The 27,446-nt window shown below is 44.8% G+C and overlaps 2 protein-coding genes across 4 annotated transcripts in view; both read left to right on the top strand.

Moving 5' to 3' along the window:
• The window catches only part of kmt2a (lysine (K)-specific methyltransferase 2A), a 38,023-nt gene extending 20,471 nt beyond the window's left edge, over positions 1–17,552 (top strand). For all 3 annotated transcript variants that reach the window (XM_062520855.1, XM_062520856.1, XM_062520854.1), the window contains exons 16-35: positions 208–318; positions 419–489; positions 1,484–1,677; positions 2,078–2,178; positions 2,477–2,614; positions 3,079–3,237; positions 3,500–3,617; positions 3,758–3,836; positions 3,929–4,089; positions 4,287–4,436; positions 5,021–9,566; positions 9,658–9,726; positions 9,880–9,962; positions 10,211–10,384; positions 10,556–10,630; positions 10,784–10,958; positions 11,630–11,737; positions 11,837–11,920; positions 12,277–12,406; positions 12,521–17,552. In XM_062520855.1, the coding sequence (XP_062376839.1) occupies positions 208–318; positions 419–489; positions 1,484–1,677; positions 2,078–2,178; positions 2,477–2,614; positions 3,079–3,237; positions 3,500–3,617; positions 3,758–3,836; positions 3,929–4,089; positions 4,287–4,436; positions 5,021–9,566; positions 9,658–9,726; positions 9,880–9,962; positions 10,211–10,384; positions 10,556–10,630; positions 10,784–10,958; positions 11,630–11,737; positions 11,837–11,920; positions 12,277–12,406; positions 12,521–12,796 (7,002 nt within the window). In that variant the 3' untranslated portion in view covers positions 12,797–17,552. The remainder of the gene's footprint in view (positions 1–207; positions 319–418; positions 490–1,483; positions 1,678–2,077; positions 2,179–2,476; positions 2,615–3,078; positions 3,238–3,499; positions 3,618–3,757; positions 3,837–3,928; positions 4,090–4,286; positions 4,437–5,020; positions 9,567–9,657; positions 9,727–9,879; positions 9,963–10,210; positions 10,385–10,555; positions 10,631–10,783; positions 10,959–11,629; positions 11,738–11,836; positions 11,921–12,276; positions 12,407–12,520) is intronic.
• A 1,751-nt stretch (positions 17,553–19,303) lies between these two features.
• Positions 19,304–26,040, top strand: c1qtnf5 (C1q and TNF related 5). The gene is made up of 3 exons (XM_062520857.1): positions 19,304–19,313; positions 20,796–21,053; positions 24,448–26,040. The coding sequence occupies exons 2-3, from the start codon at positions 20,828–20,830 to the stop codon at positions 24,966–24,968; spliced, it is 747 nt and encodes a 248-aa protein (XP_062376841.1). The 5' UTR covers positions 19,304–19,313; positions 20,796–20,827; the 3' UTR covers positions 24,969–26,040.
• Positions 26,041–27,446: the final 1,406 nt, after the last annotated feature.

Below are 27,446 nucleotides of genomic sequence, written 5' to 3'. Positions count from 1 at the left end.
GTGTCTGTAAATCACTCTGGATAAAAGTTTCAGCTAAACTGTTAAAGAAAAAAGAAAATACATAATAAACGAATTTAAAAAAAAAACAGGGTTCATATTTATACTTTCATTTACTATTCGTTGCTTTTGTTTATATATCTTAATTATGCGTGTATGGCCTTGCCGTTCGTTCCTCTTTAAGCATTCACCTTTGCTCTTTTGTTTCAGCTGGAGTTCAGTGATGACATTGTCAAGATCATACAGACCGCTATGAACTCCGACGGTGGGCAGCCAGAGAGCAAGAGGGCCAACAGCATGGTCAAGGCCTTTTTCATCCGGGTGGGTGGAATTAGAAGGCCTGCGTACTATTCCCTGATGTCCTCCCCAGAGCTTTCTAGCACAGCTGCTAACTGTACCTTTCTCTGTTGTCCCCGCCCAGAAAATGGAGCGCATGTTCCCCTGGTTCAAGGTGAAGGAGTCGAGATTCTGGGAGACACAGAAGGGCTCAAAGTGAGTAACATCGGCTTTAAAAAGGGGTTTTATTTATATCTATTTTTGATTTAGTTTAGAGTAAAACATTAAAAATAGCCATTTTGAGGAGATCATCAAATATGCCCATGCTCAGTGCTGCCTATATAGCCACCACAGGTCAATGTGATGACTAGCCTGAGACCAGCCGTCTTTCTTGTTATACCACTTGGCACTTTACTTTTCATCCTTCGTCAAATTTGATGCAGCCCTATATAATAGAAGAGACATTCAGGACAACTCCAATCCTACAGAACCCTTCACACCACCACCCTTTAAGGGCCCCTTATCTCCTTATCAACCATTAGTGTGGAGTGTTTGTTTGTTTTGCTCACCGACCGACTTAGCCACACGCCAACCCAACAGCGCGAGCGAATGACAGGGGGCATTATGCGGATTTACCCTCAGCTGCTGGACATCTGCCCCCGGCCCTTTGTGTGGCACAGGATCAGATTTCCAATGGAAAAGACAGGGCAGGCTCAACGCCGTTGGGCTGTTTGCAGCCGCACGAGCGGTGTCGTGTTTCCCAAGCGTAACGTTGACAGCTCGTGTGGTTGGCTTGCGGTCGGGACTGTTGGGTCCGCATAATTTGTTAGTGTGAAATATTCATAGGGTCAAACCCGGCGGCTGTGTGGAGGATCGGTTTTGTGGTGATGCTACAAACATGATAAGGAAGGAGGGCCGCAGGTGTCATCGCTGTGTTTAAAAAGAAAGTGAAAAGTCTGTCCTCCTGTCTCACATTACCATCCTGACTGTACATCTTTGTATTTATTACAGTATGTGTTGTCTTTTGGAAGCTTAAAATGGTGAAGTTACACTGTCAGTCTGAAACAGGGAGATCATGGCATTAATTATGCTGAGGTGGAAGCCTGAAATTAGAGGGAACTGGATAGAAAATGGAGGATATCCAACTTCACCCGACCATGAAAGTGCCCTCTAATCGACTAACTGCGAGTTTTCATGCTTCACTTTGCAGTAGCGGGCTTCTCCCCAACGCAGTGCTTCCCCCGTTCCTGGATCATAATTATGCGCAGTGGCAGGACCGCATGGAGCAGAGCAGTGCCGCGCGGCCTCCGCTGGTGAAGATCATCCCCGCCCCGACCCACAAGCCCCCAGGGGAGCCGGACTTCCCCGCTACTCCTCCTTCCCAGCCCCCCCACGTCATCCACGGTGAGCACACTAAGGAGATGCCTTTTACTCCTCAGTACCCTGCCAGAATGACAAGAGGTTTTTGCACTTTGTGTGTGTGTGTGTGTGTGTGTGGTGGGGTGGGATGTGGGAGGATTAAGGTTTGTGTGAACGCCTCTGTAATTACAGTATAACATGCTTCCCTAATCTGCAGAGTGTATTTCAGACTGTGCAAAACTACTTGAATTAATAAATGAATAGTGTCTGTGAGTGGTGATCAGAAGGTATTTGTGATAGAAGGTTCTCCAAACAAAGAGCAGTGAATACAGGGGTTGTCGCCTGTTGGGTATCTCTTGTGCTTTTACCTGATTGATGGTTTCAGATCCTTGGGCCTCATACTTGTTTGTTTGTTGTTTGTTGACTGTTGTTTATCTCCTCTCAGACCTCTCTCCCGAGGGCAGTCCTGAGCATCTCTCTCCACCTGGCTTGGGAGACAACAGGCAGTGTGTGCTGTGTCTCGAGTATGGGGATGAGAATACAAACGTAAGTCAACACATGGCATGTATCAAAGGCAGAATATTTTCACACTTTCAGTTATAAGGAACTTAGGCAGGCGATACAGTAGACACGATTTATTTTGTTTGTTTAGATGTATTTATAGATGTCTATTTAGCCAAGACTTCATCAGTGACAAAGTGTAGGAATTGCCCTTTTTGTCAAGTGTCAAGGTAATGGATGCCCATTTAGTGCTAAGGGGAAACTCCATTCTCTGCCGTTTAACTCAGTTTATTGAGGAAATGATTGATTTAAACTGGTGGTCTTTTATCTATCCATCTCACAGGAGGGCGGCCGGCTCCTATATATTGGCCAGAATGAGTGGACTCATGTGAACTGTGCCCTGTGGTCGGCTGAAGTGTTTGAGGATGTCGACGGCTCACTGAAGAATGTGCACATGGCAGTGATAAGAGGCAAACAGTTGGTAAGTACTTTAGTAAGACTTGCAAATCATATATATGATGGACACAATTATGCTTCATGCACATGGTCTGTGTAATCTGTATATGGCGTGTGTGTGTGGGTAGTTTTGCTGTTGTATGAATTCCATTGATAATTATAGAATTAATTTATATAGCACTTTCAAGCATAGAGCACAGAGTGCTAACTTGGTCATGAAAATATGATGCTTCTTTTGAAGTAAATTCCATTAGGTTAACAGGTTAGAGAGGTTATCTTGGTATTTTTCATGCAAATTCATTTTCACAACAGTCAGAAACGGGTTGTTGTTGTTGTTGTTGTTGTTGTTTTCTATACAACAATACTTTGAGAAGTCAGAGACAAATTTCCCTATGGGGATTTTAAAGTGTATATCTATCTATCTATATCTACAGTATCTTCTAACCTGGTTGTTGACTAGCCCCTGTTGTTTCTGTGCCCCCTCCGCAGCGATGTGAGAACTGCCAGAGACCCGGCGCAACCGTGGGCTGCTGCCTGACCACCTGCAACAGCAACTACCACTTCATGTGCGCCCGCCAGCGCCGCTGCGTCTTCCTGGAGGACAAGAAGGTCTACTGCCAGAGACACAAGGACCTGATCAAGGGCGAGGTAAGATCGCGTGTAAAGTCAGCACATTAGTATTGTTCTGGGCACTGCCAACCAGAAGTAAGGAAAGGTCAGGTCCGTAGAGTGAAGCCATGACTTTCATTACTGATCTTGCCTTATGCCTTTATGGACAGAACTGATGCATTCAGAGGTCAAACGCTTTTGAACCTGAAACTTTTAAAAAAGCTGTTCTTGTTCAATGTGTAGCTTCTGTGTGGCTTTATATCACATACGTACATATTCTTGTTCTTTTTTTGCTAACCAGGTGATATCAGACTCTGGGTTTGAGGTAACACGCAGGATTCTGGTGGACCTAGAGGGTATCAGCCTTAGGCGGAAGTTCATCAATGGGCTTCCTGCTGACAACATCCACATGATGATAGGTCAGAGTTCATGACCTTTCATATCATTTCAGTTTTGTACTGTGAATCCATTTGATTTACTGCTGATTTATTTATTTCTAAATATAAATAAATTTATTTGGAATTTGGAAAGATGAGTCTTGTCCTTTAACTTTTCATAGGTTCAATGACCATAGACTGTCTTGGAATGCTGACGGACCTGTCAGATTGTGAGAGGAATCTTTTCCCAATTGGTTACCAGTAAGTGAGACCTATGTTAATGCAACAACTTTGTGAATGGAATCAAAATGCAATGACATCTGCTATAATGCTGTGACTCCTCACTCTTGCAGGTGTTCGAGAGTCTACTGGAGCACCACTGATGCTCGCAAGCGTTGTGTTTACACATGTAGGATCTTAGTTTATCGCCCTCAAGTGGTAGAAACGGTCACTGACAGCACAGTCTCCTGTGAGAAGAACTTCACCATTGCTCACAGCCCCTCCACAGTCTCAGGTAAACCACCAACTTCTCTGACTTTTTTACCGTCTTCATATACTTTTTGCTCAATCTTTTAAATGTTATTTTGAACCTTCTTGATATATATGATCTAATATAATAACCTTCTCGATGATATTCAGGAAAATATTGCATGAAGAAGAAGTAGTGTCTAAGTGAAAACGTTTTCCTGATGAGAGTTATTATTCAAACAGAAATGGAGATGACCACAGCCTCTCAGCTGGTGGATTCAGCATCCAAGCCAGTGGCTGCAGCTTCCAGGCCAAAGATGCTCTTCCGAAACAGGCACCCCAGCTATCCACCATGCCAGAAGTCTCCCATCTCCAGACCACTTCCCTCTCCAGGTACTATTGGAAGGCTTTTCAATTTGTAGTATAATGGATAAGAGTTTGCATGCAGTAGCCTAAAAAGTAAAAAGGCTGTTGAAAAAGGTAACTCAAGTTGCTAAAGGGAGTTAATTGACAATTCATTAACATCTGGAAGTTGCTCAGGATAAAAGGGTCATCCAAATAAATAAAAATGAACAGTAATAAACATGTATCTACTGTCTTCAATGCTCATGGCTTGATCTCAGGCACTGTGCCAGAATGGAGGCATGTGGAGGATTGTTTGTGTTTTGAAAATAAATGCTATCATGTGTAGTGAATTCAAACATTTATGAATTATACCTGTACAAAGCATTCATACTCTAACTGTAGCTAAGTATAACATGTATGTGCTGTAACTAATGCCTGTAGGCTGTTAAGCTTTGCAGCAGTACATGAGTGTTATTCAAAAAACATTCTTAGATTTCGAAGTTAAGCAATGTGTCTCAGCTGTGCACCCTTTTCCCCCGTCATGATGTAATGTGGGTTACTGTTTACAAATGGAGATCATTAACTCATTTGAAATAAGTGAGCATGTTTTTGTTCTGCTTTTTCTTTTTTAGGAGGCTTCACCAGTTCAGCACATGAAATTGTGACTGTGGGTGACCCTCTGCTGAGTTCCTGTCTTGGAAGAATTGGATCCCGGCGTCACAGCACTTCCTCTCTCTCATCTCAGTCATCCAGAAATACGATTGTACTCACAGCGCAGAGCAGTTATCCGTTCAGTCCGCAAAGCACAGCATCCTCTAGTTCCTCCATTACAACTACTCCCTCGTCGCTCTCTTCCTACACATGGGACCGTGCACAGAGGGACTCAGGCACAAAGGGTCGGCCCTTTGCTTCCGCGAGGTCCCAGAACTGTCAGGTTAGCACCTCGAGTCCAGGATCTCAGCAAAGACAGTCAGGTGTCAATGAAAAAGGTGACGGCAGCAGCCGAGAACCACCTGGAAAGCAGTCCGAGGGAGAGGCGGTGCATCTGTCTGCTCCGCTGATGATAGGGATGAACCAGGTGTCGCCACCTTTGGGAACGGCCGTCCTTACGAGTCACCAGAGGAGCAGCAGCAGTAGCAGCAAGGGCGAGAAGGGGAAGCAGCAAGGAATGAAAGACACGTCAGACCTTCCAGCCGAATCAACTCTCCTGTCTTGCCAGCCCCAAGCTGCTCTGCCCAAAGATGGAGGCAACCCCATCCAGGAAGGCACACCAGCCGCAAAAGACACAGGGATGCCGGGATCCCCAAAGTCACCATACCACAAAAGTGGAGGGAGGAAGTCACATGACTATGTGGCGGGGCCTGCCCCTGCTGCTGCCATGAAACCCCGCTGGTCGTCTGGGGCTACCGTGGGAGAGGAGGACATTAAACGCGGGTCTCAGGCAACACCAGCAGTAACTGCGAGCTGCAGGACATCCAGCACCAAAGAGACATGCTCCAAAATGGGATTCAGTGGAAGCATCGAGGCATCGAAGGAGAGGGAGAAAACTGCTAAAAAGATCAAGACCCCCTTTCAGAAAAAGGGCAGTGATATCAAAACGCTTTGCCAAGACCAAAACTTTCAAAACAGTAACAACAAATCTGCAGTACACAGCAGCAACACCAAAGCAGCCGGAACAAATGCAGTTGATAAACATGATGGTCAAGGAGGGAATAGACCACTTAAGTCCAGGGAGAGATTCAGTGCTGAGAGCAAGACCAGCTCTAGTTTAGAGGGAATGCAGCCAGAGACAGGCTCAGATGCTGGTATGAGGGCTGCACTCAATCAAACCAAAGCAAGCAAGGAGCTGATCAAAAGGGAAAAGAAGCCTACAGGAAAAGCATCTTTAATATCTCCAAAAATAGATCCTAATGGGACCAAAGTGATCAGTACAGGCTCGGATACAAATCTGTCAACTGCAGTTACCCCGGTCAGTCAGGGTCCACAGAGGAGGTCCACCTGTCCACCTGTTCTCTTCTCTTCTCCATCTGCAAGCTCAGAAAGCTCAGAGTCCGAGAGCCAAGCTCACCCAGAGGACTGTGAAGAACATCTGCGAGAGGGAGAGGGGCCTGAGGACGGAGAAGATCCCTCCATGGAAGACGAAGGCAGCATCGACAAGCACAACGAGGAAGACAGCGACGGTTCGGGGTCAGCCAAACGAAGGTACCCGCGGCGTAGCACACGGGCTCGTGCCAATATGATCTTCGGTTTGACTCCATTCTATGGAGTGCGTTCCTATGGTGAGGAAGACATCGACTTCTATGGCGGCGGAGAGGTCATTGGGAAAAAGCGGTCCGGAATGAGCAGGCGTTCTGCTGAGGGGCAAGTCGATGGGGCAGATGATATGAGCACTTCTTTGTCAGAGGATAGTGGGGAAGACGAGGAGGGCGGTCTGGGGCCGTGTCCAAACAAAGACTCCTATTACTATAACTTTACACGCACCATCATCAACCGTAACGTCAGGTTACACCCTGTAGAGGGCGTGGGAAGAGGGTCACAGTTTGGCAGGTTTCTAAACGAAGACACTGGAGAAAGTACAGATCACATGGAAGAATCAGGAGCCATACCATTGAGTCTGGGCCGTCCCCAAATTGGCCAGCTGGATGGCGTCGATGACGGCTCCGAGAGCGACGCCAGCTTGAGTACCAGCAGCACCACAACTGCCACAACGTCCACTACCCACAAAACCTCTGGGAAGAGGAAGAGCCGCGAGAGTCGAGCGGAGAGGATGGCAGCAGGCTCAGGGAAAGACTCCGACAGCAGTGCTGGAGGGGGGAATGGCAGCAGTCGAGAGAGCAGGAAGAACCAGAAGGAGTCTTGTCTGTCTATGGGGAACGTCAAGTCACAGGGACAAGACCCCCTGGAGGCACAATTGTCTCTCACCACAGACCTACTCAAGTCTGATTCTGACAACAACTATAGTGATGACTGTGGCAACATCCTGCCATCTGACATCATGGATTTTGTGTTGAACACGCCATCAATGCAGGCCTTGGGCCAACAGCCGGAGTCATCTTCTCCAGAACTTTTGTTAGGTGAAGGGTATGGGGTCGACGTCAACCGGAGGAAAGACTCTGCTCTGCTCTTTGACATACCACTGCCCAGCACTGAGCCTGGGGAGAGTGGTGTCAACTCGACTATTTCTGTTGAAGAGTCCTACAGCCTGCAGCTGGGTCTTCCCTCTGACCTCTCAGTGCTCACCACGCGGAGCCCTTCCGTTAGCAGCCAGAATCACAACACTCTCATTCCGGAAGCTTCCGTTAGCAACCAGAATCACAACACTCTCATTCCGGAAGCTTCGGAGAGCACAATGCTGTCATTGACTACTGATGAAACTGTGGAGAAAGCCGGAGATAAGCCAGGGGTCAGGACGAGCGAGGTGTCTGAAGAAGGAGGTGGAGACTCACAGGTGGCTGATGACCAGCTGACACCCAAGCATTTCATAACTGGCATCGAGGGCGAACACATTTCCAATCAAGTCAATCAGGTGATTGAACCAGAGAACCAGGATGTTGCCAGGACCTCTGGGACACCAGGATTACCTAGTTCTCCTACGCTCCCTCTACAAAGTCAGAAATACATACCTGTCACTGCTGTAAGCCCTGGACCTTCTCAGGTTGCTAGCACTGCTGTTCAAACCCCTTCCTCTCATCTCAAACCAGCCCCGGAAAAATTGATTGTTGTGAATCAGCGAATGCAGCCACTCTATGTCTTGCAGACTCTACCTAACGGAGTGACACAGAAGATACAAATCGCACCTTCCGTTGGTACGACAGGGGTCATGAGCACTAGTCCCTCTGTGTTGAGCTCCATGACTCTTACTGCAGGTCTCCCCAATCAGCCCATATTTCCTGCGGGTGGAAAGGGCTTATTACCTATGTCTCACCACCCTCAAATTCATACTCTTACTAATACAACTCAGGCCAGTTTCCAACCCGTCATTCCCAACACCACATCAGGCCTCCTCATAGGCATCCCCTCTCATGACTCCCAGATTATTGTGTCTGAAGCAGGGCACAGGCCTGATTTGGCACCCACCGTCGCGATGGTCTCCAGTGCACCATCCCTGTCTCCCTCTTCATCTGTGCTTTCCTCAGGTCATGGCAAGAAACGCCCCATAACACGGCTTCTGCCACGCAAAAACAAAAAACCTCCTCGCTCCCGAAGCCACCCACCATTAGCGCCATCAGAAGTGGCACCCAACATGACCCTTATAAACTTGTCATCCCCTCAAATCACAGCTGGAATTTCCACTCAGTCTGGTTTAGTTGAACTTGGCACCCTAACCACAGCCACAACCACGTCCCACCGAAAAATCCCCAATATCATTAAACGACCAAAATCAGGGGTAGTGCTGGTGCCACAGCCTATGCCCATTACATCCAGCGGTCAGCCTGGCATCTTGGGGCAGGACACGTCCACCCACTTGTTGCCGTGTACTGTTTCAGGGCTCAATCCAAACCAACAGGTGTTGAATGTTGTCTCAGTGGCACCTAGTGGAGCTGGTAGCATTCTCGGCGCGAGTACAGTTTCTCTGAGCACACCTGGACTCCTGAGCTCCACTGAGATTACGGGGCCCTTCAGTAATCTGCTCTTCAAAACCGGCCCACATAATCTGACCATTCCAGACCAACAGATGGTTCTACACTCCGGAGGGCCCATGATGCCTCAGCTAGCTCACCCTGTGCAGACGTCGATTGCCAGTAGTATATGCGTTCTTCCACCACAGCAAACACTCAGCATGTCTGTGAGCAAGCAAGTGGACCAAGAGAGCGCCCTGCATCGCCAGCAAGTCAGTCGAATCATGGCAGACAAACCACAAGCACTCGATCAGAGTGGGAATGTTGCGGGATCCGTGGGTCCTGCCCCGAGCTTGATGGCCCAGGACCCAAGCAAGCCAATGGTTGGGGTATTTACCCAAGGTTCATGGACAACACCTATCACCCTCCACACAAATCAACAGCACGTTTTCAAGTCGGCCGCACCACCCACAGCAGGCGGGAAGGGGAAACAGAAGGCCAAAAGGGTTCGGCCGACTCCTGAGAAGGCCAGCGGGAAGAAACCGAAGGGACTGCAGGCAGAGTCTCCGTTATCATCCAAGGGAGATGTGAGCTCTGCTGGTCAGCAGTCATCCTCAGGGTAAGAACTTGTTTAACATTTGTGAACCCAGACTTGTATTAGTAATGCATTGCTTTTTGTTACATTCAGTTTTATGTTTGTTTTTGTACAGGACTAAACAGGCAGTCAAACCTGAGCCAATGGACACAGGCAAACCAATGGAAAAAGATTCAAATAAAAGGTAACAGACGAAGTTGTTAGTTGAAGATCACCTCTTATTTATGACTTGTACTCTTTTGTATTTGGGTGATGTCCGGTGTGGTCTGTCATCTCATGAAGGGCTGAATAAATCATGTTGATCCGCACTTGATGTGTTTTCTTTTTCCTGATGTAGTTGCAGCGATGCCCCTGTGACCAAAGCATCCCCCATCAACCAGGTGTCAGTAGAGTTCTGTGATGAGGAGTCTAAAGCCACAAGTGAGTGTCCGGGACCAGGGTGAAACCTCCTGTCTCATGCACTAAATAACGTTAAAGGAACATGGCACCTTTCTGGGAAATTGATTTATTTGCCATCTACCCTGGAGTTAGATAAGAGGATACAGTACATATCTTTGTATGTGCTATATCCCAGTCTGACACCATTAGCCTAGTTTAGCACAATTCACTAGCTTTTATAGCTAAAAGTGGTTCCTTTAAGGATTTTTAATCTAACATTTTTTATCCAGGTCCGACTACTCAGAACAGTGGGAAAGGATCTGGCACTGTACTGGTGGCGTCGTCAGAGCAGGAGGACGACAAGGGAAGCAGGGACTTCCTCTCCCACTACAAGCCTAAGAAAGGCCTCATGTTTGAAATATCCAGTGATGATGGCTTTCAGATCCGTTGTGAGAGCATTGAAGGTACGAAAGGCGGGGGAAATCTGAATTCTGCTCCCCATCCACTGCATGCTTTGGCAGCTATTAGAGTTACTCCCTATGTTTAATCATCCAACAAGGGACACACCTTTGCCTTAAAGGCTGACATTTTGACAAGCATCATTGATTAAATCCCTACAACTGTCTCTTCCACAGAGGCCTGGAAATCTTTGACAGATAAGGTCAAGGAGGCACGGTCGAACGCCAAACTCAAGGAACTTTCATTCGAGGGTGAGAATCACATCTAGTTGTCCAGTACATACCCATCTCTGTCTCTCTCTCACACACACACACACAGAAACCCCTGTTAACTTGTTTGTTAATATGTTTGTGTGTCTCTTGCCCTCCTCCTCCTCCTCGTCGTCGTTATGTCTGGCTCCTCAGGAGTTAACGGGCTCAGGATGCTCGGTGTTCTTCACCATACCGTGGTGTTTCTGCTGGAGCAGCTGTGTGGTGCCAAATACTGCCGGAACTACCGTTTCCGCTTCCACAAGCCCAAGGAGTGCGACGAGCCCCCCATCAACCCTCACGGCTCCGCCCGAGTGGAGCTGCACCACAGGTATGGAATAATGACCAGTGAACAAGGAACCCCTGTCAAGCATCTAGTTCTCTAAATGACAAGTATTCCGAATACTGTGCTATTTAAATATACATATCTGCATGAGTGTTTATTAATGCAGATTATTAGACACTTGATGGTATAACGGCTTTTCCTTTAGTGAGTTATATATATATTTTTTTATATACTTTATATTATAGTGAGTTATATTGAATTATATTATCACTGAAACTCTTCTGTAGGGGGATAGAAGATTGAATATGATGCTTTCATATATTTACACTAGCCCATCATTTCACATTGTCCGCAGCCATAGACACAGAGTTATAGTAACATAATACTCAAGTTAACACAGTTTGAAATAGCCTGTAAAGGGGTAAAGGACAGCTCTCAAAAATAGTATTTTTTCCCCAGTATCTTTGTTTCAATCACTAGGTTAATATTGACTATTGTTTTAAACGGGAAGTATTCTTGAATAAATATTTTTGGCCTCTCACTTTTGTATTTGTTATTGCTGTTGACCTTTAAGCACTGAACATATTGAGTCCAATTTATGGACAGGATTACCAGACATCTCTTATAATCTGATATCAGGAATTTGTTGTGACTAACTCACCCTTGGACACGAATCCTGTTTTTACATGCGGTTTGCCCCACCCACCCCCCTGCAGGAGGTCAGTTTTCGACATGTTCAACTTCCTGGCCTCCAAACACCGCCAGCCTCCGGAGCACAACCCCCAGGAGGAGGAGGAAGAGGAGGTGCTGCTGAAGTGCGCTCGGTAGGACAAGCTGTCTCCGCATATGTGGCACGCATGTGTGTCTCATCACCCGTGTGCCTGCAGGCTCTCACACACACCCTGTCCTGATTTCTTTCACAGTCGTGCCATCAGCGTGGACCTGCCCATGTCCAAGAGACTCCGACACCTGAAGAAAACCTCCTGGGAAACAGTAGGCGTGTATAGGTACTTGAGCGAAGATACTTCTGAACAGAGGGCAAAATTAAAGACGTTATTACTGTCCTTTGATACTCTATTCCTACTTATTTGTTAATGAATACGATGTACTGTAGCTTTATTTCAGTGTATGTTGCATATACTTTTCACATAGGCAGGAATCTATACGGCACATATCAAACACTGAGGGAATTCTGTGTTTTACGCTTGCAGCCAAAGGAAAAATATTTAAAAACATATTTAAAATAGAGCATAAAATACCTATTATTAATTGTTCATCAATAATAATTAACATTAAGTGGGGTTGAATTTAATTCTTCTGAGAGAGAAAAGGATTTCATCATCTTCTGTTTTGTTCCCTCCAGGTCAGCCATTCACGGGCGAGGTCTGTTCTGCAAGCGAAACATTGACGCAGGAGAGATGATCATCGAGTACTCTGGCACCATCGTCCGCTCTGTCCTCACTGACAAACGGGAAAAGTATTATGACGAGAAGGTGAGGATGTGTCATGATGAATAATTTGTAGTTTTGTAGAAAGATATGCTACGTTTGTGTGTGTACATTCCCTACCACTGAGCTTTAGTTTAGCTTGGTTTTCATCTTTTCCAGGGGATTGGCTGTTACATGTTTCGCATTGATGATTACGAGGTGGTGGACGCCACGATGCATGGCAACGCAGCGCGTTTCATAAACCATTCCTGCGAGCCCAACTGCTACTCTCGTGTCATCATCGTTGACAGTCAGAAGCACATCGTCATCTTCGCCTTGCGCAAGGTCTACCGAGGAGAAGAGCTCACCTACGACTACAAGTTCCCCATCGAGGAACCCGGGAATAAGCTGCCCTGCAACTGCGGAGCCAAAAAGTGCCGCAAGTTCCTGAACTAAAGTCTCTGGCATTCTAGCACTTTTCAGGGCGATGTCGGCAGCACCTTGTTGTGGGCGGCCCACAGCAGTTCCACGTGTCTTGTCGTGGGGGACACTTACAGGGCTGAAGAGGTAGCATGCGTTGAAGTGGGCTTCTGTTGTTCGTCAGAGCTGTTCAGTGTATGCTTGTGTTTTCCGGAAGGATGACATTACTGTGCCTCTTTGGTTTTCGTTACATTTCGTTGACTGGTTTTCAGTGTCATAATCTGAGAGCAATTGGGGAAATTCAGGCCTTCAGAAACATCTTTTTTTTTTTTTTAATGTAAGGTTGATCTTTTGTTGTTGATTTTTCTCAATGGTTGAAATCAGTGCCCAAGACATTTGTGTATATCCTCCCCATACGTTTTAAATCTGTACATCACCACTTTTACCTTAATTTTTCAGGATATGGCCTGTAAGAAACTGATACTGTTTGTTTGATAATGCTCAATCCCATTTGCCCCTGCTTCCAGAATGTGATGGATCTCTATAAGCAAGAAGAGCCACGTAGTTAGATCCATTTTACACCAAAGTGCAATTCTTTCAGGGGAGGGGTTCAAAAAAAATCGGGCTCAAACTGAAATAACGAAACCGATCAATGAAAGCCCTTATTATTATTAATATTAATATTATGTATTTTTGTTTCTAAGCATGGCATTCTTCAACACATCTTTTCCATCACTGAATGTATACTGAAGCCTTCAGACGGCCGTATTAGTTTTTACTGAGGCGAAGCCTGTCTGTCCATGTTCGAGACACTGTAAATATCCTGCAATCTTGTGTTGACTCAGTAGGGATGACTAGATTATGTTCATCAGTTGTTGACTTTTTTCCTCTTTTTTTTTCAAAACTTGATTGCAGTAATGTCGATATCTGTGAGCGTTCCTATGCTTCGTGTTCTTATACTGAGTTGGTCCAGAGTGGAGTGGAGAGACGGTCTATGATTGGCTAGGGCTGAGATCCTGGTGGACTGACAGCCTGGCAACTTGAGGGACTGCAGAGCAGTAGAGTGGTCGAGCGGTTGGTTGTCTTGAGTCCGTGGAAAGAAAGAGTAGGTCTGGTAACTGTTTTGAAGTGGTCGTTGGAGGACAAAAGATTGCAGAGCCATCCTTTCTTAAGAAAGAGTCAAACGTGTGTGCATGGTATGGCTTTGTCCATGATGACTGGATTTAAGGACAAATAATTGACTTGAGCTGAGCAAACGTGATACGTTGATCTATTTTATGCTTGTTTTAGACCAATATGAGAAAAATCCTCCCGTTGCTGCTTTTAATAATTAATGTTGGCAATTGAGTAAAAAAATATGATGTCTGCTTTGCGTTGGAAGTTGTATCTTTTTACGATATCAGGCGTTTTCTTTCAATATGTAAATAATATGTATATTTTTATATACGAAAGACTGAAAAGCACTCACTAGTGAATAGCACCTAATGATGGTATTTATATTTTTAATAAAACATTGTATTTATTTTAACAACATATTTGTAGGAAATAAGAGGTTTACAACACTAATGCTTGGTCTGACATTTGTAGAGCTGCCTTCCTTTCGGTTTATTTTTTATTTGTAAGACTTCAGACTGAAGCAGTTACTGTCTCAAGAGAGTGCAGTCCACCAGTAGCTCCTATTTGCCACTCTGAAGCAAGCGTCTTTTGTATTTGTGACCACTTGTAGCGCTGGTCAGCTGTAAAGGGTCGGGAGTGAATATGCGCTTATTTCACCCTTAGCCAGCCCCTTCGCCAATTCCCTCAGAGTATCCGGTCTCTCATTGACTCTATTTTCATAGACATAAGGCATAGTTCCGTCTTTGTTCTCTTGTATTAGTTGGTCTCGTTCGATTCTATTTTTTAAAACCCAAGACTATTATTATATCCGAAAGATTTCCAAAGTTTTGAAGAAGCAAATTCCCCAGTGTTCTGTGTATTTTTTTATCACGAAGAATTATTTTCGTAAAGTAACTGTAAAACCCCAGGGCTATGAAGGCTAGCCCAGTCCAAGAGTTTTCATGAAGCACTACTGCTCCAAGACCTCCTAACTACCCAGGCACTGAACAGCCTACCTGCTTCCATTTCACCACCCCATGCTTATTGTGCTCTGGATAGTTTCACTCCACCAGATCTTATCAAACACAGAGAAATATCGAGCTTGAACTTACAAGACACCCCATTGAAGATCCCATACAATATCCCATTGTATGCTCTTTGGTCCTTGTTAGTAGGAGTAAGGTGCCTTATCTGACATTGAGATATTTCAGAGTTAACTTCACAAATGGACCGAGGCCTCTGCAGTTGCCCACACCCACTTGCTGTTGAAGAAATGGTCAAGTGGCTACCAGTGGTGTACCTTCTCATCTTTGTGATGTGACGGCCTTAACAGATTGTAGCATACAGGGGTGTGTGTTCAAATGGCAATGGGTCTGCTGGGTTCTTTTTGATCAACGGTCCTTCAATTGGCTTCCCGGTTGTTGACCCTCTCAATTCCCTTTCCCCCAAAGTAAACAGGCAAAAATATATATTATTTTTCCTTCTCGTGGCTGTAAGGAGATGGGTTGGTTTGAGAGCAATTGGATGATTTGTAAGAGACATGGGTACTATGCATATCTTTCTGAACAAAAAACTCTAGATTGCTGCTGTATGCAATTCTGGCTTGAATTTACTCTTTGCAGAGACAGACCGCTTTGGCCAGTACTTTTTAATTCATATTCTGTACGTTTTGTATGTTGAGTTTTTTGTTTGTTTCTTTGTTTGTTTGTTTATTTCGCTGTCTAACAGTATGCAGTTGAGCCCTGGCCCCCCATCCATTGGCTGGTCAGTGAAAACAATAACTTTACCAACACATTCTTAGGGTAGTGGGGAGGAAGACTAGAACAGTTTATCCTTCGGAAGGAACCTGCTTGCCAGCAAAGGTCAGCACAGGCACCTTGAGCACACATCTCACTTATTTCTTTCCTCTTTCATCCAAGAGTTCTAGCTCTAGGTTGTAGAGTTCTACTGTGCCCTCTGACCCTTCCCCCCCACACAGATAGCGGTCAGTACGGACAGAACTCAGGTGGGGGTCGGCTGCAGAACACACATCGCCGTGCCCTGTCAAGCGTTCGTCAAGGCTTCTAGTCTAATTCAGGGATAGATTACGTTTGGGCCGACTCCCGGAGTTCCGCCACAGTTTGGCCCTTATTGAATGTATTCATATATATATATATATGAATATGAATTGTATTGACTCTTATCGCATTTGTTTAATGTTCATTTTAGTATTTTAAGAAAGGCTGGGATGAGTTGTTTAGGGAAAGTCTTGTCACGGAAAAAGAATATGTTGGAACGTTGACGCAGAGATCGAAACAAGGACATGAGGAATAACGATCCCAAGGGCTTTGCAGCTTTTTCCCATTTTTCACGTCAGCTTAGATTGAGACGCTTCCGAAACAGGTGAATGCAGTCAGTCAGTCAGTCAGTCAGTCAGTTAGTTAGTTGGTCAAAACTCAAAAGAGGCAGACCAATTCAGTTGTTCCTTGGACTTCGTACCGTGACATCATTTCTCAGTGGTATTACAACTCTACATGTAATTACAGTATCCAATATATACATACACGCGTACATGCATACAGGAGCATAATGTATAAATAGTACATTTTGTAAGTCAATATCTTCACTATATGGAATGGACAGACAAACTTAGTTACAATAGCAGCAACAGATTCTTAATGGTTAATAATCATGTTTGATGTACTCAATAATAACTTTTGAGTTTCAGAATCCTTTCAGAGTAACTAACCTTCATTTTGTAAATGTGCATCCAGTATCTGTTAATTTGTGCCCGTGCATTGCCGTTTTTTCTTTTTCTTTTCTTTTTTGTTCTTCTCTAGAAAGGAACAATATTAATAATCATGCGAAATGTAAATGTATTCTGTAGTTGTAAACTTCTTGAGGTCAAATGTTTTATTTTCCTGTGTTTTTATCGTTGTAGTGAAAGTGTTTTGTTTTTGCTCTGTACATTCTGAAGCAGGATTTGGACTGATGTGGTATAAGTAGGTTTGTCAAGGCCAGGAAAAGAGTAATGCTCTTATTCTTCACCCACCCAAGTGTCCTGTACTGTTCTCTCTAACATTTTGAAGCTTGAGTTGTTCTTGTTCTGACTTTTTTTTTTTTTTTTTTTTTAATAAGTGATAGTGATTTTTTAATCCTTTTTATTTATTTATTTTGTATGTAACTTTGGCATATCCGTAAAAAATAATTATCTGCATGTCCACATCCTCATCCTCTCTAGCGCAAGTCAAGATGGTGGGAATAATGCCTCTTCAGCATTTGGAAGCCTTTTTTCCCTTTTTCAAGGGAGTGTATTTGTTATAGGAGGAGCCTGGCGTGAGCTCCACTGACTTGTAGATGATGATGCTGGGAGGATATGGACACAGACACGTGTACTGCACTTAACCGAAACAGCCACAGACAGTAATGACCATTTTAATACTGACGATAAAAAGAAAAAAGAAAGTCTATTTTCTTTTTTCTTTTTTCTCCGGTCTGAGTTGCCCACCAGTATTCACCAATATCACAGAAATGAAGGAAAACAAAAAGTTAAATTACAATCGCAAACCACAAACTACTAAGGATGAATGTATAATGAGAAAAAAAATACAATTGTACATAAGTGTAAAAAGGAAAGTTTCTAATCATGTTTATTTTCTATGCACCTTTTTTATTTAAGTGATAGTTTAAGTAATAAACATGTCTCCTTTACTCCTCACAGTGACTCAGGTGCATCATTTGTGTGTGTGTGTGTGTGTGTGTGTGTGTGTGTGTGTGTGTGTGTGTGTGTGTGTGTGTGTGTGTGTGTGTGTGTGTGTGTGTGTGTGTGTGTGTGTGTGTGTGTGTGTGTGTGTGTGTGTGTGTGTGTGTGTGTGTGTGTGTGTGTGTGTGTGTGTGTATGGTGGACTCCAGTGGATTACAGTAGCTATACTTACAATCTGTATTTTAAAGTTCAACAGAAAGGCCCAATTTCCTTCCATCCTCCCCACCCATTCCATTTCCCTCCGTCACATTGTTCTGTCACTGTTTCAGTGTTTGTCCTAATATATTTACACTTAACTGGGTTGAGCTGAGGCATTCGATTTTTAAAGAGCTTTTACATCAATCTTGAATCTCAGACGAGTAGAGCTGTTGCCTGCACAAGTGGCTGGCCTGATTGCCCTGAATTACAGTGAACAGGATACAATGTGTTAATATTTGCCAGGGATGTGTCCACATGTTCAGTGGCCCTCTAGGGTTTGAAAGTCGGCAGGAGGCCCACAGCTCTCCTTTGGTGGTGTGCTAATAGGCCGCTTGGCAGCCCAGTAATGAGAAGTAAAAGTAGAGATGAGGGAATTTTATAGTGGGGTTATGGACCCCCCACCAGACAAATAGCGCTCTTTAAAACCACAAAGTGAAAGCAAAGCTTACGTTTTCTGAACGTTTTCAAGTTGTGAATGTGCATTTTGTGCAAATTACTATTAACAGTTTGCAATCAATTGTTCTTTTATTATTATTATTATTTCATTTAATGCAGATGCTGTAGTCCACATCTCCGAAAGACGTCTCTTGTTTGAAACCCCAGCTGTCCATAGTTAGTGGTACAACTACTTTGCAGCCTAAGGACATCTACTGTAGAGCCATTAAAGTAAATTGAGCAATACTGTATGTGGGACTGTGTGAAAAACCGAGCTGGATCTATTTCAGTGGCACTATTCAAAAGAATATCCACCCGAGCAGCAATATTGATGACTAAGGCTTTTCTTTCCCCCACAAGAGAAAGAGGGCAATTAAATGGTCTTGTCCAAAAGACAGTGTTTATTGTACTCGAATGGTTTGTATCAGTTGGCTTTGAAGCTAAGGCTATGGTTGCACAGAGCTGCTTCTCCTTGATGTTGGGTTGTGAGTTTGGGACCGGCACTGACCGCAGTTGTTGTGCCCCCTCCCTCACAGCAGGAGTTGTCGTCCAGCCCTCCCTGTCAGGAGCTTCCTCGTCTGCTTCAGCAGCTGTTTGCTCCCCGAGCGCCACCACTCCAGTCCCCACATATTTGTACTACTGAAGCTCTCCTATTTGTTCCTTTTCCACCAGTATCGCTTGTTATTTGTTCTCAGGCTCGTCTTTCACCTTTTGTCCTCTTTGGACAAGCATCAAATATTCCTGGTCCTCCGTCTCTATTGCCTCCCCATCTCTCCTTCCCTCCACTGCCCCCTCCTGTCCTCCCTCCTTTCTCTCCCTCTTTTCCTCCCTCCTTTCTCTCCATCTCTGCTCTGCCCCTCCTCTCCTCCCTTCTTTCTCTCTCTCCTCAGCCCCTCCTCTCCTCCCTCCTTTCTCTCCCCCTCTCTTGCTCCCTAATTGGCTTTCATTGCCATTTCCTTCCAAACGGGGAGTATCACTTTTTCCCAGACTCTCTGAACAAGCGAGAAAAGTTCAGCATTACACTTATTTTCTGCCCTGGACGGACCCGAGCTGTTTCCTCAGTGAAGCTCAGAACTGCTACTGGTAGGTTTTACATTCCAGCTTTGCTAAATCTAACCTCTCCAGCTGCTTTCAAGCATAAGTGGCAGTGATGGAAACAATGGGGTTTTAAAACCCACATGTCTAGCTTACTTTTTCACATCTAGTTTACTGTTTCTAGTTTTACTGTCTGATTTTACTATGTTTATTGCGCTCAGAATCTATCTGTCTATTGTTCAGTGCATGGCTCAATCATTATCAGTAAGAAGAAAATGTCTGAAATAGTTGATTGGGTGAACAGTGCAAATAAGAACAAAGACTAGACTCCATGTTTATGTTTACTGCCCCCTATGTTCTTAATAAGACTGATGGGGCTCACTACAAAGAGACTACACTAGAGACTAAAAGAACACCGAAACTGAGTTAGTTTGCGACTTCTTGAAGATGAATTTCTGTCATTTTGAGTGTGTCATAACCTTGGATGTATTTCTTTGTAGCCCTTTACAGTATAGAAAAAGGTTACTGTCATCAGAAAAGACAGACAGCAATTCCTTCAAGTGACAAAGGTGAGGATGGTAATGTGAGGGTTACATGTAAGTGTAGACAGGAGAAGAGCTGAGTGAGATATGATGAGGCATTACTGACTAGTCTGCAGGCAGACCGGCAGCAGACAGATGGCCCTGTGCTGGACTGGTATTTAGTCTGCGTGCTGCACACATTCCCCACGGGAGCGGTTCCGTTAATTCCCCAGTCAGACATTTTCAGGCGGAGATGCAGACGCTGAAGGAGTCTAGTGCTTCTGGAGCCAGGTGACAGCATCATGTTAAAGCTATTGCAGTAAACAAGGGCACCAAATCCCGGTCCTTCCTTGTGAGGGGAGTGAAGTGGTTTTGGTCGGACGGTTAGAGGAGCTTTGGGGGGATGAGACAGCTGTTTTTCAAAGTATAAATGTAGCTTAAAAGGAACGCTGATTTTCCTGGAGGCATAAACTTCAGAGAAATGCGTTGCCTCAGGCCAAAGGTGTGCGCGCGCGCTCTCTCTCTCTCATCTAAAAATCATTCAGGACAGATGTGTTTACTTTTACATGTGGACGGTCCAGGCCCTTTCTCCTCCAGTGCCTCTTCCAGGCTGAGTGTGTGTGTGGCAGAGTTAATAATCTCCTTCTGCAAAGTTAATCAAGACGGAATGATCATGAAAAGAGAGGGATCGTTGCCACAGCTCTCACAGTTTATATATTTGATTGTTGTTATTGGCTGTTGAATTCCCCTGTGGTTTGGTCTTACTAATAGGATAGATATGAGCTTATGCAACATCCTGAGTGCTTTCCCCATCATCAGCTGACTGCATACCACTGCTTTGCACGAGAATTAACTCCCAGACTGACTGAAGTCTGTTTCGGTTCAACCCAAGCGCACTCATGAACACTGAACTCATCAGGCTCCTTACACACACGTTAAAACAGCTGCATATGATTCATGTGTTTCTCTCCGTTCTCTCCGCACGCTCTTTGTCTCTTCTCCTTCAGAGTCTATACAGACAACGCCTGGAGCTCACAAGTGATGTCACCCTCCGAGAAATGGTCACTCTCTCTGCTCATCTTGCTGCTCGCAAGTGTTTCGCACGAGCTCGATGACAACAAGATCCCCAGCCTGTGCTCTGGTAGTCCAGGTATCCCAGGATCCCCCGGGATGCACGGCAGCCCCGGGGCGCCAGGGAGGGATGGCAGAGACGGGCGCGACGCCCAAGCCGGGGCACCAGGGGAGAAAGGAGACCGGGGGGAAACAGGTGAAGTGCCGCTGCATTGCCAACATAATAACACATAATACTGCAGCATCCAAGCAAGACAGATGGCAAAGTCATTTAAAAGCAAAAGCCTGTGTGTACTGAGGAGAAATTGGCACTGTGACACAGATGTCAAGCATAAATATATCACTGTAATGGCAGAAGCACACAGCATCTCAGGCTCACACATAACTGCAGGTGTGACCTCCTCTTGCATCTGCGAATGGCAGTAGTGAACGTTCACTACTGCTGGTCTGTTTTCTAGTGTCTGTGATTGATAGTCGGCTATTAAAGGTTATAGACCAGGAGCCCAGAGGGGTCAGCCTAGTTGGGAAGGTTACCAATTTTTATTGATACTACGATGTCTGGCATGGTCCCCAGATAGAGGAACGGCACGTCTGCCGGGTTCCCTCTGGTGGGTGTGGCCAGGGGGGGTGTAAAACTAGCACCCCAAAAATGGGCTAGATTAGTTGGTGAGGTTACCACTTGAAACCTGTTGCAAATTGTTTGCCATGGTGCCCTGATTGAGGAATGGCCACTGCCAGATGTTTTTAGTGGTGGGCGGGGCTTGCCAGACATCATTAAGTGAGGGGTGGAAAATGGGCTAGATCAGTTGGTGAGGTTACCACTTGAAACCTGTTACAAATTGTTCATCATAGTCCCCTGATAGAGAAATGACCATTGCCAGACATTTTTAGTGGTGGGTTACCCCCGGCAGACGCCCCCGAATGATGACAACCCACCAACTCGCCAACACTGTCGGTGCGAAAGGCCGAGTAGAACACACCGCCTGATACCCGGCTGTCTTCTCGCTGCTGACACGCCACGCTCTTGTGTGTATCTGGCCCTATATCCCAAAAACGGGCCACAAAGCTTGCCCAAAAACTTTGGCTTGCCACACAAAGCGACTTCATGTATTATAGAGTACAAACTCACAAGATTTATTGCAAAAAAGGTTGACCATCTAGACAGTGAAGGTCTCAAGGACTGGTGAAAATTCGAGCACTTCTTTAAATTTAATGAGCAAAACATAAAGTCGCCTGTATTAAAAGTCGGTCATTGTAGAAGCCTTGGCCTCCGAAATCAAATATTTTTATGTACCAATTATAGACCATTAGCACACAAAATTTGGTGCAAATCTGTCCACTCTTTCAAAAGGTAAAGCATTTACACAAAATACCTTTCTGAGTGGCCAGCAAAAAATAATAATTTCAATCAAAAAGATCCATGTCACTTTTTTTCTAACACACTGTACGGGATAAAGGAGCTGATCCTTGCCACATGTACAGTAATATCCCATCATCTGAAGGCCTCAGATCACCACTCCAGATTTTTTTTTTTCAAATCTAAAGTGGTCAATTGATGGGATTGGACTGTCATTTGGATCGAGCTGAAGACTGCTGAAGGTTGGTTCAAACATTTTCTATTATCATTTAATATAATTTTATATCATTATATAGTCCTATCTTTCTTTGCCCCTTATTGTTGAGCTCTACATTTATGTATGTATGAACAGCCAGTCCTGTTCAAAATCTCCCCATATACAATGCTAGTTTGCTACTTTGCCATTCATTTCAACAGGACACTACCTGCCACTGCCGTCAAAATTCTGCTCAAGCTCTATTTTCCAAATGCAGAGCAGCTCCCGCGCCGCTGCCGCCTGTCTACCATCGTGATGGTGTGGAAGGCAAGGCAAGGCAATTTTATTTGTATAGTGCATTTCAGCCTCACCAGCTGATCTAGTCCATTTTTGAGGTGCCATCATAGGGGCATCTGCTGGTGTAACCCACCAACAAAAATGTCTGGCTGTGGTAATTTTTCTGTCAGAGGACCATATTGACATTTTTTTAAACAGGTTTGAATAGGTAACCTCACCAACTGATCCAGCCCATTTTTGGGGGTGTCATCATATGGGGGTGTCTGCCGGGGGTAACCCACCACAAAAAATGTCTGACAATGGTCATTTCTCTATCAGGGGACTATGATGAACAATTTACAACAGGTTTCAAGTGGTAACCTCACCAACTGATCTAGCCCATTTTTGGGGGTGTCATCATTCGGGGGCGTCTGCCGGGGGTAACCCACCACTAAAAATGTCTGGCAATGGTCATTTCTCTATCAGGGGACTATGATGAACAATTTGTAACAGGTTTCAAGTGGTAACCTCACCAACTGATCTAGCCCATTTTCCACCCCTCACTTAATGATGTCTGGCAAGCCCCGCCCACCACTAAAAACATCTGGCAGTGGCCATTCCTCAATCAGGGGACCATGGCAAACAATTTGCAACAGGTTTCAAGTGGTAACCTCACCAACTAATCTAGCCCATTTTTGGGGTGCTAGTTTTACACCCCCCCTGGCCACACCCACCAGAGGGAACCCGGCAGACGTGCCGTTCCTCTATCTGGGGACCATGCCAGACATCGTAGTATCAATAAAAATTGGTAACCTTCCCAACTAGGCTGACCCCTCTGGGCTCCTGGTCTATTACTCTCGTGCCATCCCATAATGACTGCAGGTCTGTTTTCTAGTATCGACTGACAGTCTATTTGTGTGCTACTCTCAAATCTTCCCTTAATGACTGCAGGTCTGTTTTCTAGTATCGACTGACAGTCTATTTGTGTGTTACTCTCAAACCTTCCCATTATGACTGCAGGTGTATCTAGTATCTGTGCTAAGTAGTCTTTGTGTTACTCTTGTGCCATCCCATAATGACTGCAGGTCTGTTTTCTAGTATTTGTGATTGATAGTATAGGCTATTATAGGTTACTCTCGTGCCATCCCATAATGACTGCAGGTCTGTAGTATCTGTGATTGACAGTAGTCTTTTGTGTACTCATAAACCTTCTCATTATGACTTGTTACGCCCCTCTGCACCCCCACTGGCCCTGCAGTGACAGTGCAGCAGCCTTTGGGTGGTGAATGGGCAAATCAGCCTAATTGTGTACACCTGAAGGTGTGCATAAGAAGCTCCAGAGTTGGCCTTCAGGGGTTGGTATTTTTCACCACACCAGAGCAAGCATTTATTAAAATGAACCAAAAGCATAACCATTACCAAAAGATGTCTAGGGGAAACTAAAGGTATGTATGCAAGTGTTCATGTGGGTGCATGTATGCCAATAAGTCAGTATGATGTTCAAAAGTTAGAAAGAGAAGGTGCCAGTGGGAGAGAGATTAAATACCTTAAATACCCACACCTTCACCAGGTGTGCATGATTGGCTAATTAGGCCAGCTAGGCCAGCATTTCCCATGCACTGGCCACTCCAGGCCTGAAGGGGCACAGGGGGTCGTAACAGACTGCAGGTGTATCTTCTAGTATCTGTGCTTGACAGTAGGCTATTACAGGTACTCTCATGCCAACTCGTTTGAGACTGTACTGTCTCCTTTGTCCTCCAGGCCAGACTGGTTCCAGGGGCCTCACTGGGGACCATGGCGACCCGGGGCCCAAAGGTGAACAGGGAAAAGATGGGGAGTGCGCTGTGGCCCCTAAGTCCGCCTTCAGCGCCAAGCTGTCAGAAGCCAGGGCGGTGCCGGTCGCAGGGAGCGACGCCATCCGATTCGATCGGATCGTGCTAAACGAGCAGGGTGACTACAACGCCGAGACGGGCGTGTTCACCTGCCGAGTGCCGGGCGTGTACTACTTCAGCGTCCACGCCACGGTGTACCGCGCCAGCCTGCAGTTTGACCTGATGAAGAACGGCTTCGCGCTGGCCTCCTATTTTCAGTTCTTTGGGAACTGGTCCAAGCCGGCCTCACTGTCGGGGGGAACGCTGACGCACCTGATTCCTGGCGATAAAGTCTGGGTTCAGATGGCCCTGGGAGAATACAACGGCTTCTATTCCAGTCCCAAAACAGACAGCACATTCACAGGATTCTTGGTGTACTCAGACTGGAAAAACTCGGCTGTGTTTGCATAGCTTCTTAGCTGAGAATTATGCATTTTTGTGTCCATTTATGTAATAGCCTATACTGTGGCACTGAGTGTGATCATACTTCTTTGGGTTCTGTTTCAAAGATACTTGAAAGGCACAAACCATGAGACTGCAGAAAGCAAAGTCAGGTCAGAATAAACATTATCTTGAGATAACTCTTGAGTGATTTAAACACTCAACAGCTCTTCAATTTAATCCATGAAATGCTTCGATTGCCTCATTATCTTTGTACTGTACAGCTTTTTTGTTTACATCAAGGCCAAAACATACAGTTCAGTGCAGGGCCCAAGGTCATGTTTGAATAGTTTTATTCACTCACTTCCTGTTATGATCATGCAGAAAGACATCTTGAGAGGGTCGCTGGTGGTCAGTTAGACATGCAAGCTGAAGATGGCTCGGTTCCATCCCGCTAACAGTTATTATGCAAGAAGAGACATTGAAATACTGCTCTGTTTGGCTGCACTCTTGAAATCGATCCAATAAAGCAAACGAAGGAGGATATATAATTGCCAGCAGTAAAACCTTAACAATGTCTGTAATTCAAATACTTGGCAAAGACACATCAGTACCAAATGCACCATCCTGACTCGGGCTTCTCTCTCTCATTCAACCTGAAAATTGTGTTCTTCTGTCAAACCATATTCTAGCCTGTTGCCTGATCTTGTTTATGAATTCACTTAGTAAGATACAGTTTTTACAAACTGTTTACAAATGACTTGTCATAAGAACTATTGAAGTGCAGCATCATTGCCTTCAACAGTCCCATATTACTTTAATGAGAAGATGTTTTGATCTACAGTAATTGAGAAGATGCTGCAACACAGTGTATTCTAGAAATACCATTAGACAATGTTCTTTAGACTTTGTTGGACTATTGTGGTCTGTTTTACCATTATTACCCATTTATTGTGATACTGTTAGAAAATGGTACATGGAAAAGATGAGTGTTTAGGGGGCACTCTCAATGGTGCAATGATTGGACAAGTTATTGTGTCTAACTTGTTAAGCAGCTGTATTCCACTGTAATATACATCAGATTAAAACTTTTATGTTATGACATCATGTAATGTCTATGCATTTACCCAGATATTCCCTTTCCTAGGCCTGCTCACTAGATCCATCATTACACTACATGTGTTAGATAGTGAAATGCCATTGCAATTTCAGTTATCTTCAGCCATGAATTGTTTGATTTTTGAGGGTCTGAGGGGGGGTCCCAGAACTCCATAACAAAATAAGCTGGAGGGTTTTAATTATATGGCTGTTCATAGTAGAGATGCACCGATTGCAATTTTTTGGCCGATTCCGATTTCCGATTTTTCATCGAGTTTGACCGGCCGATACCGATTTTAGCCGATTCCGATTTAATTTCTTCTAACCACTTTACAGCACAAACAAAGAGTTATTTTCTAGCCTATATTTTCTTTAATACAACATGTTAGAAATGTAATCAACTTATCAATGGCTGGTAGAAAAATGTGAATAGACAGATTCTTCTTCAAGTCTTCTTCAGCTGCAGTAGGCCTAATCCCAGTGTGGGACATTCATTTCACACATGTAGAAATGCACTAGGAACACTTTCTTTCTTCTCACATCCATATGCAATATCCAACTGTAAATATCTTCAGAATAGCCTACTGATAACTGAAGTTAGTGCTACATAGGCTGAGATGTTGGAAAATGACAACAAAAAAAACCTAATTTTGAGAAGCCTTGAAATGAACACAGCAAATGACATACATTCTCAGTCCACACTCTTCTTTGAACTTTCGCGATTGCTTGCGGATACTAAGGAAGTGTCCATATTTGGATGGCATAACGTCATGCAGGAGATCGAAACACAGCTTTCCAACGACACCACGCATGATATGTTTTGTATCACGGTCGCGGTAGGCTAGTTTATGACACGTTAGAATGCTAACTTTTGGCGAATTTAGAAGAAATATACAGGCGTGATCAGACAAAAGGTAATGAAATAAACCTCTAAATGTGCAAATCGGACTTAGTTGTTGTTGTAGTAGTGTGAAAGAATACATGATAAGTTGGCAAACCGAAGCAAAACTATTCCTGCCGTGTCTCGCCTTAAGTTGAGTAAAGGCTATGTCGCTGCTTATTGATAGCGCTTGTGGTTCAGCTGTGGGCATGCAATTAGCGGCAAGGACGGGCTTTGATGAGCGCTGTAACCTGAAGTGACAGCTTAGTATAGTAAATTCCACGCAATATGGCAAAGCACAGCGTTCGCTGCATAGAAAAACTCAGTATTAGCGCTTTATCCAGCCCTGACTGTTGGCCTAGCTTCATCAAACTTTGCAAACTCAGCTGTGTGAGTGTGATGTTGTTACAAGTACGTGCGAGTGCATTTGACCGGCATAAAATCGGCATGTCTCAGACTGACCGGCCGGTCGCCGGTCGTGGCCGATCACGTGAAAATCGGCCGATTCCAATCGGCGGCCGGTCGATCGG

Source organism: Sardina pilchardus, chromosome 19 (assembly GCF_963854185.1).
Source record: "Sardina pilchardus chromosome 19, fSarPil1.1, whole genome shotgun sequence".
NCBI lineage: Eukaryota > Metazoa > Chordata > Actinopteri > Clupeiformes > Clupeidae > Sardina > Sardina pilchardus.
This window is presented reverse-complemented; position numbering and strand designations above follow the sequence as displayed.

Bases quoted from the DNA above. Each gene is read 5' to 3' on its own strand.
- c1qtnf5 (XM_062520857.1), top strand. From the start codon at position 20,828: ATGTCACCCTCCGAGAAATGGTCACTCTCTCTGCTCATCTTGCTGCTC. The intron at 21,054-24,447 runs GTGAAGTGCCGC...TTTGTCCTCCAG, and splicing joins AGGAGACCGGGGGGAAACAG to GCCAGACTGGTTCCAGGGGC.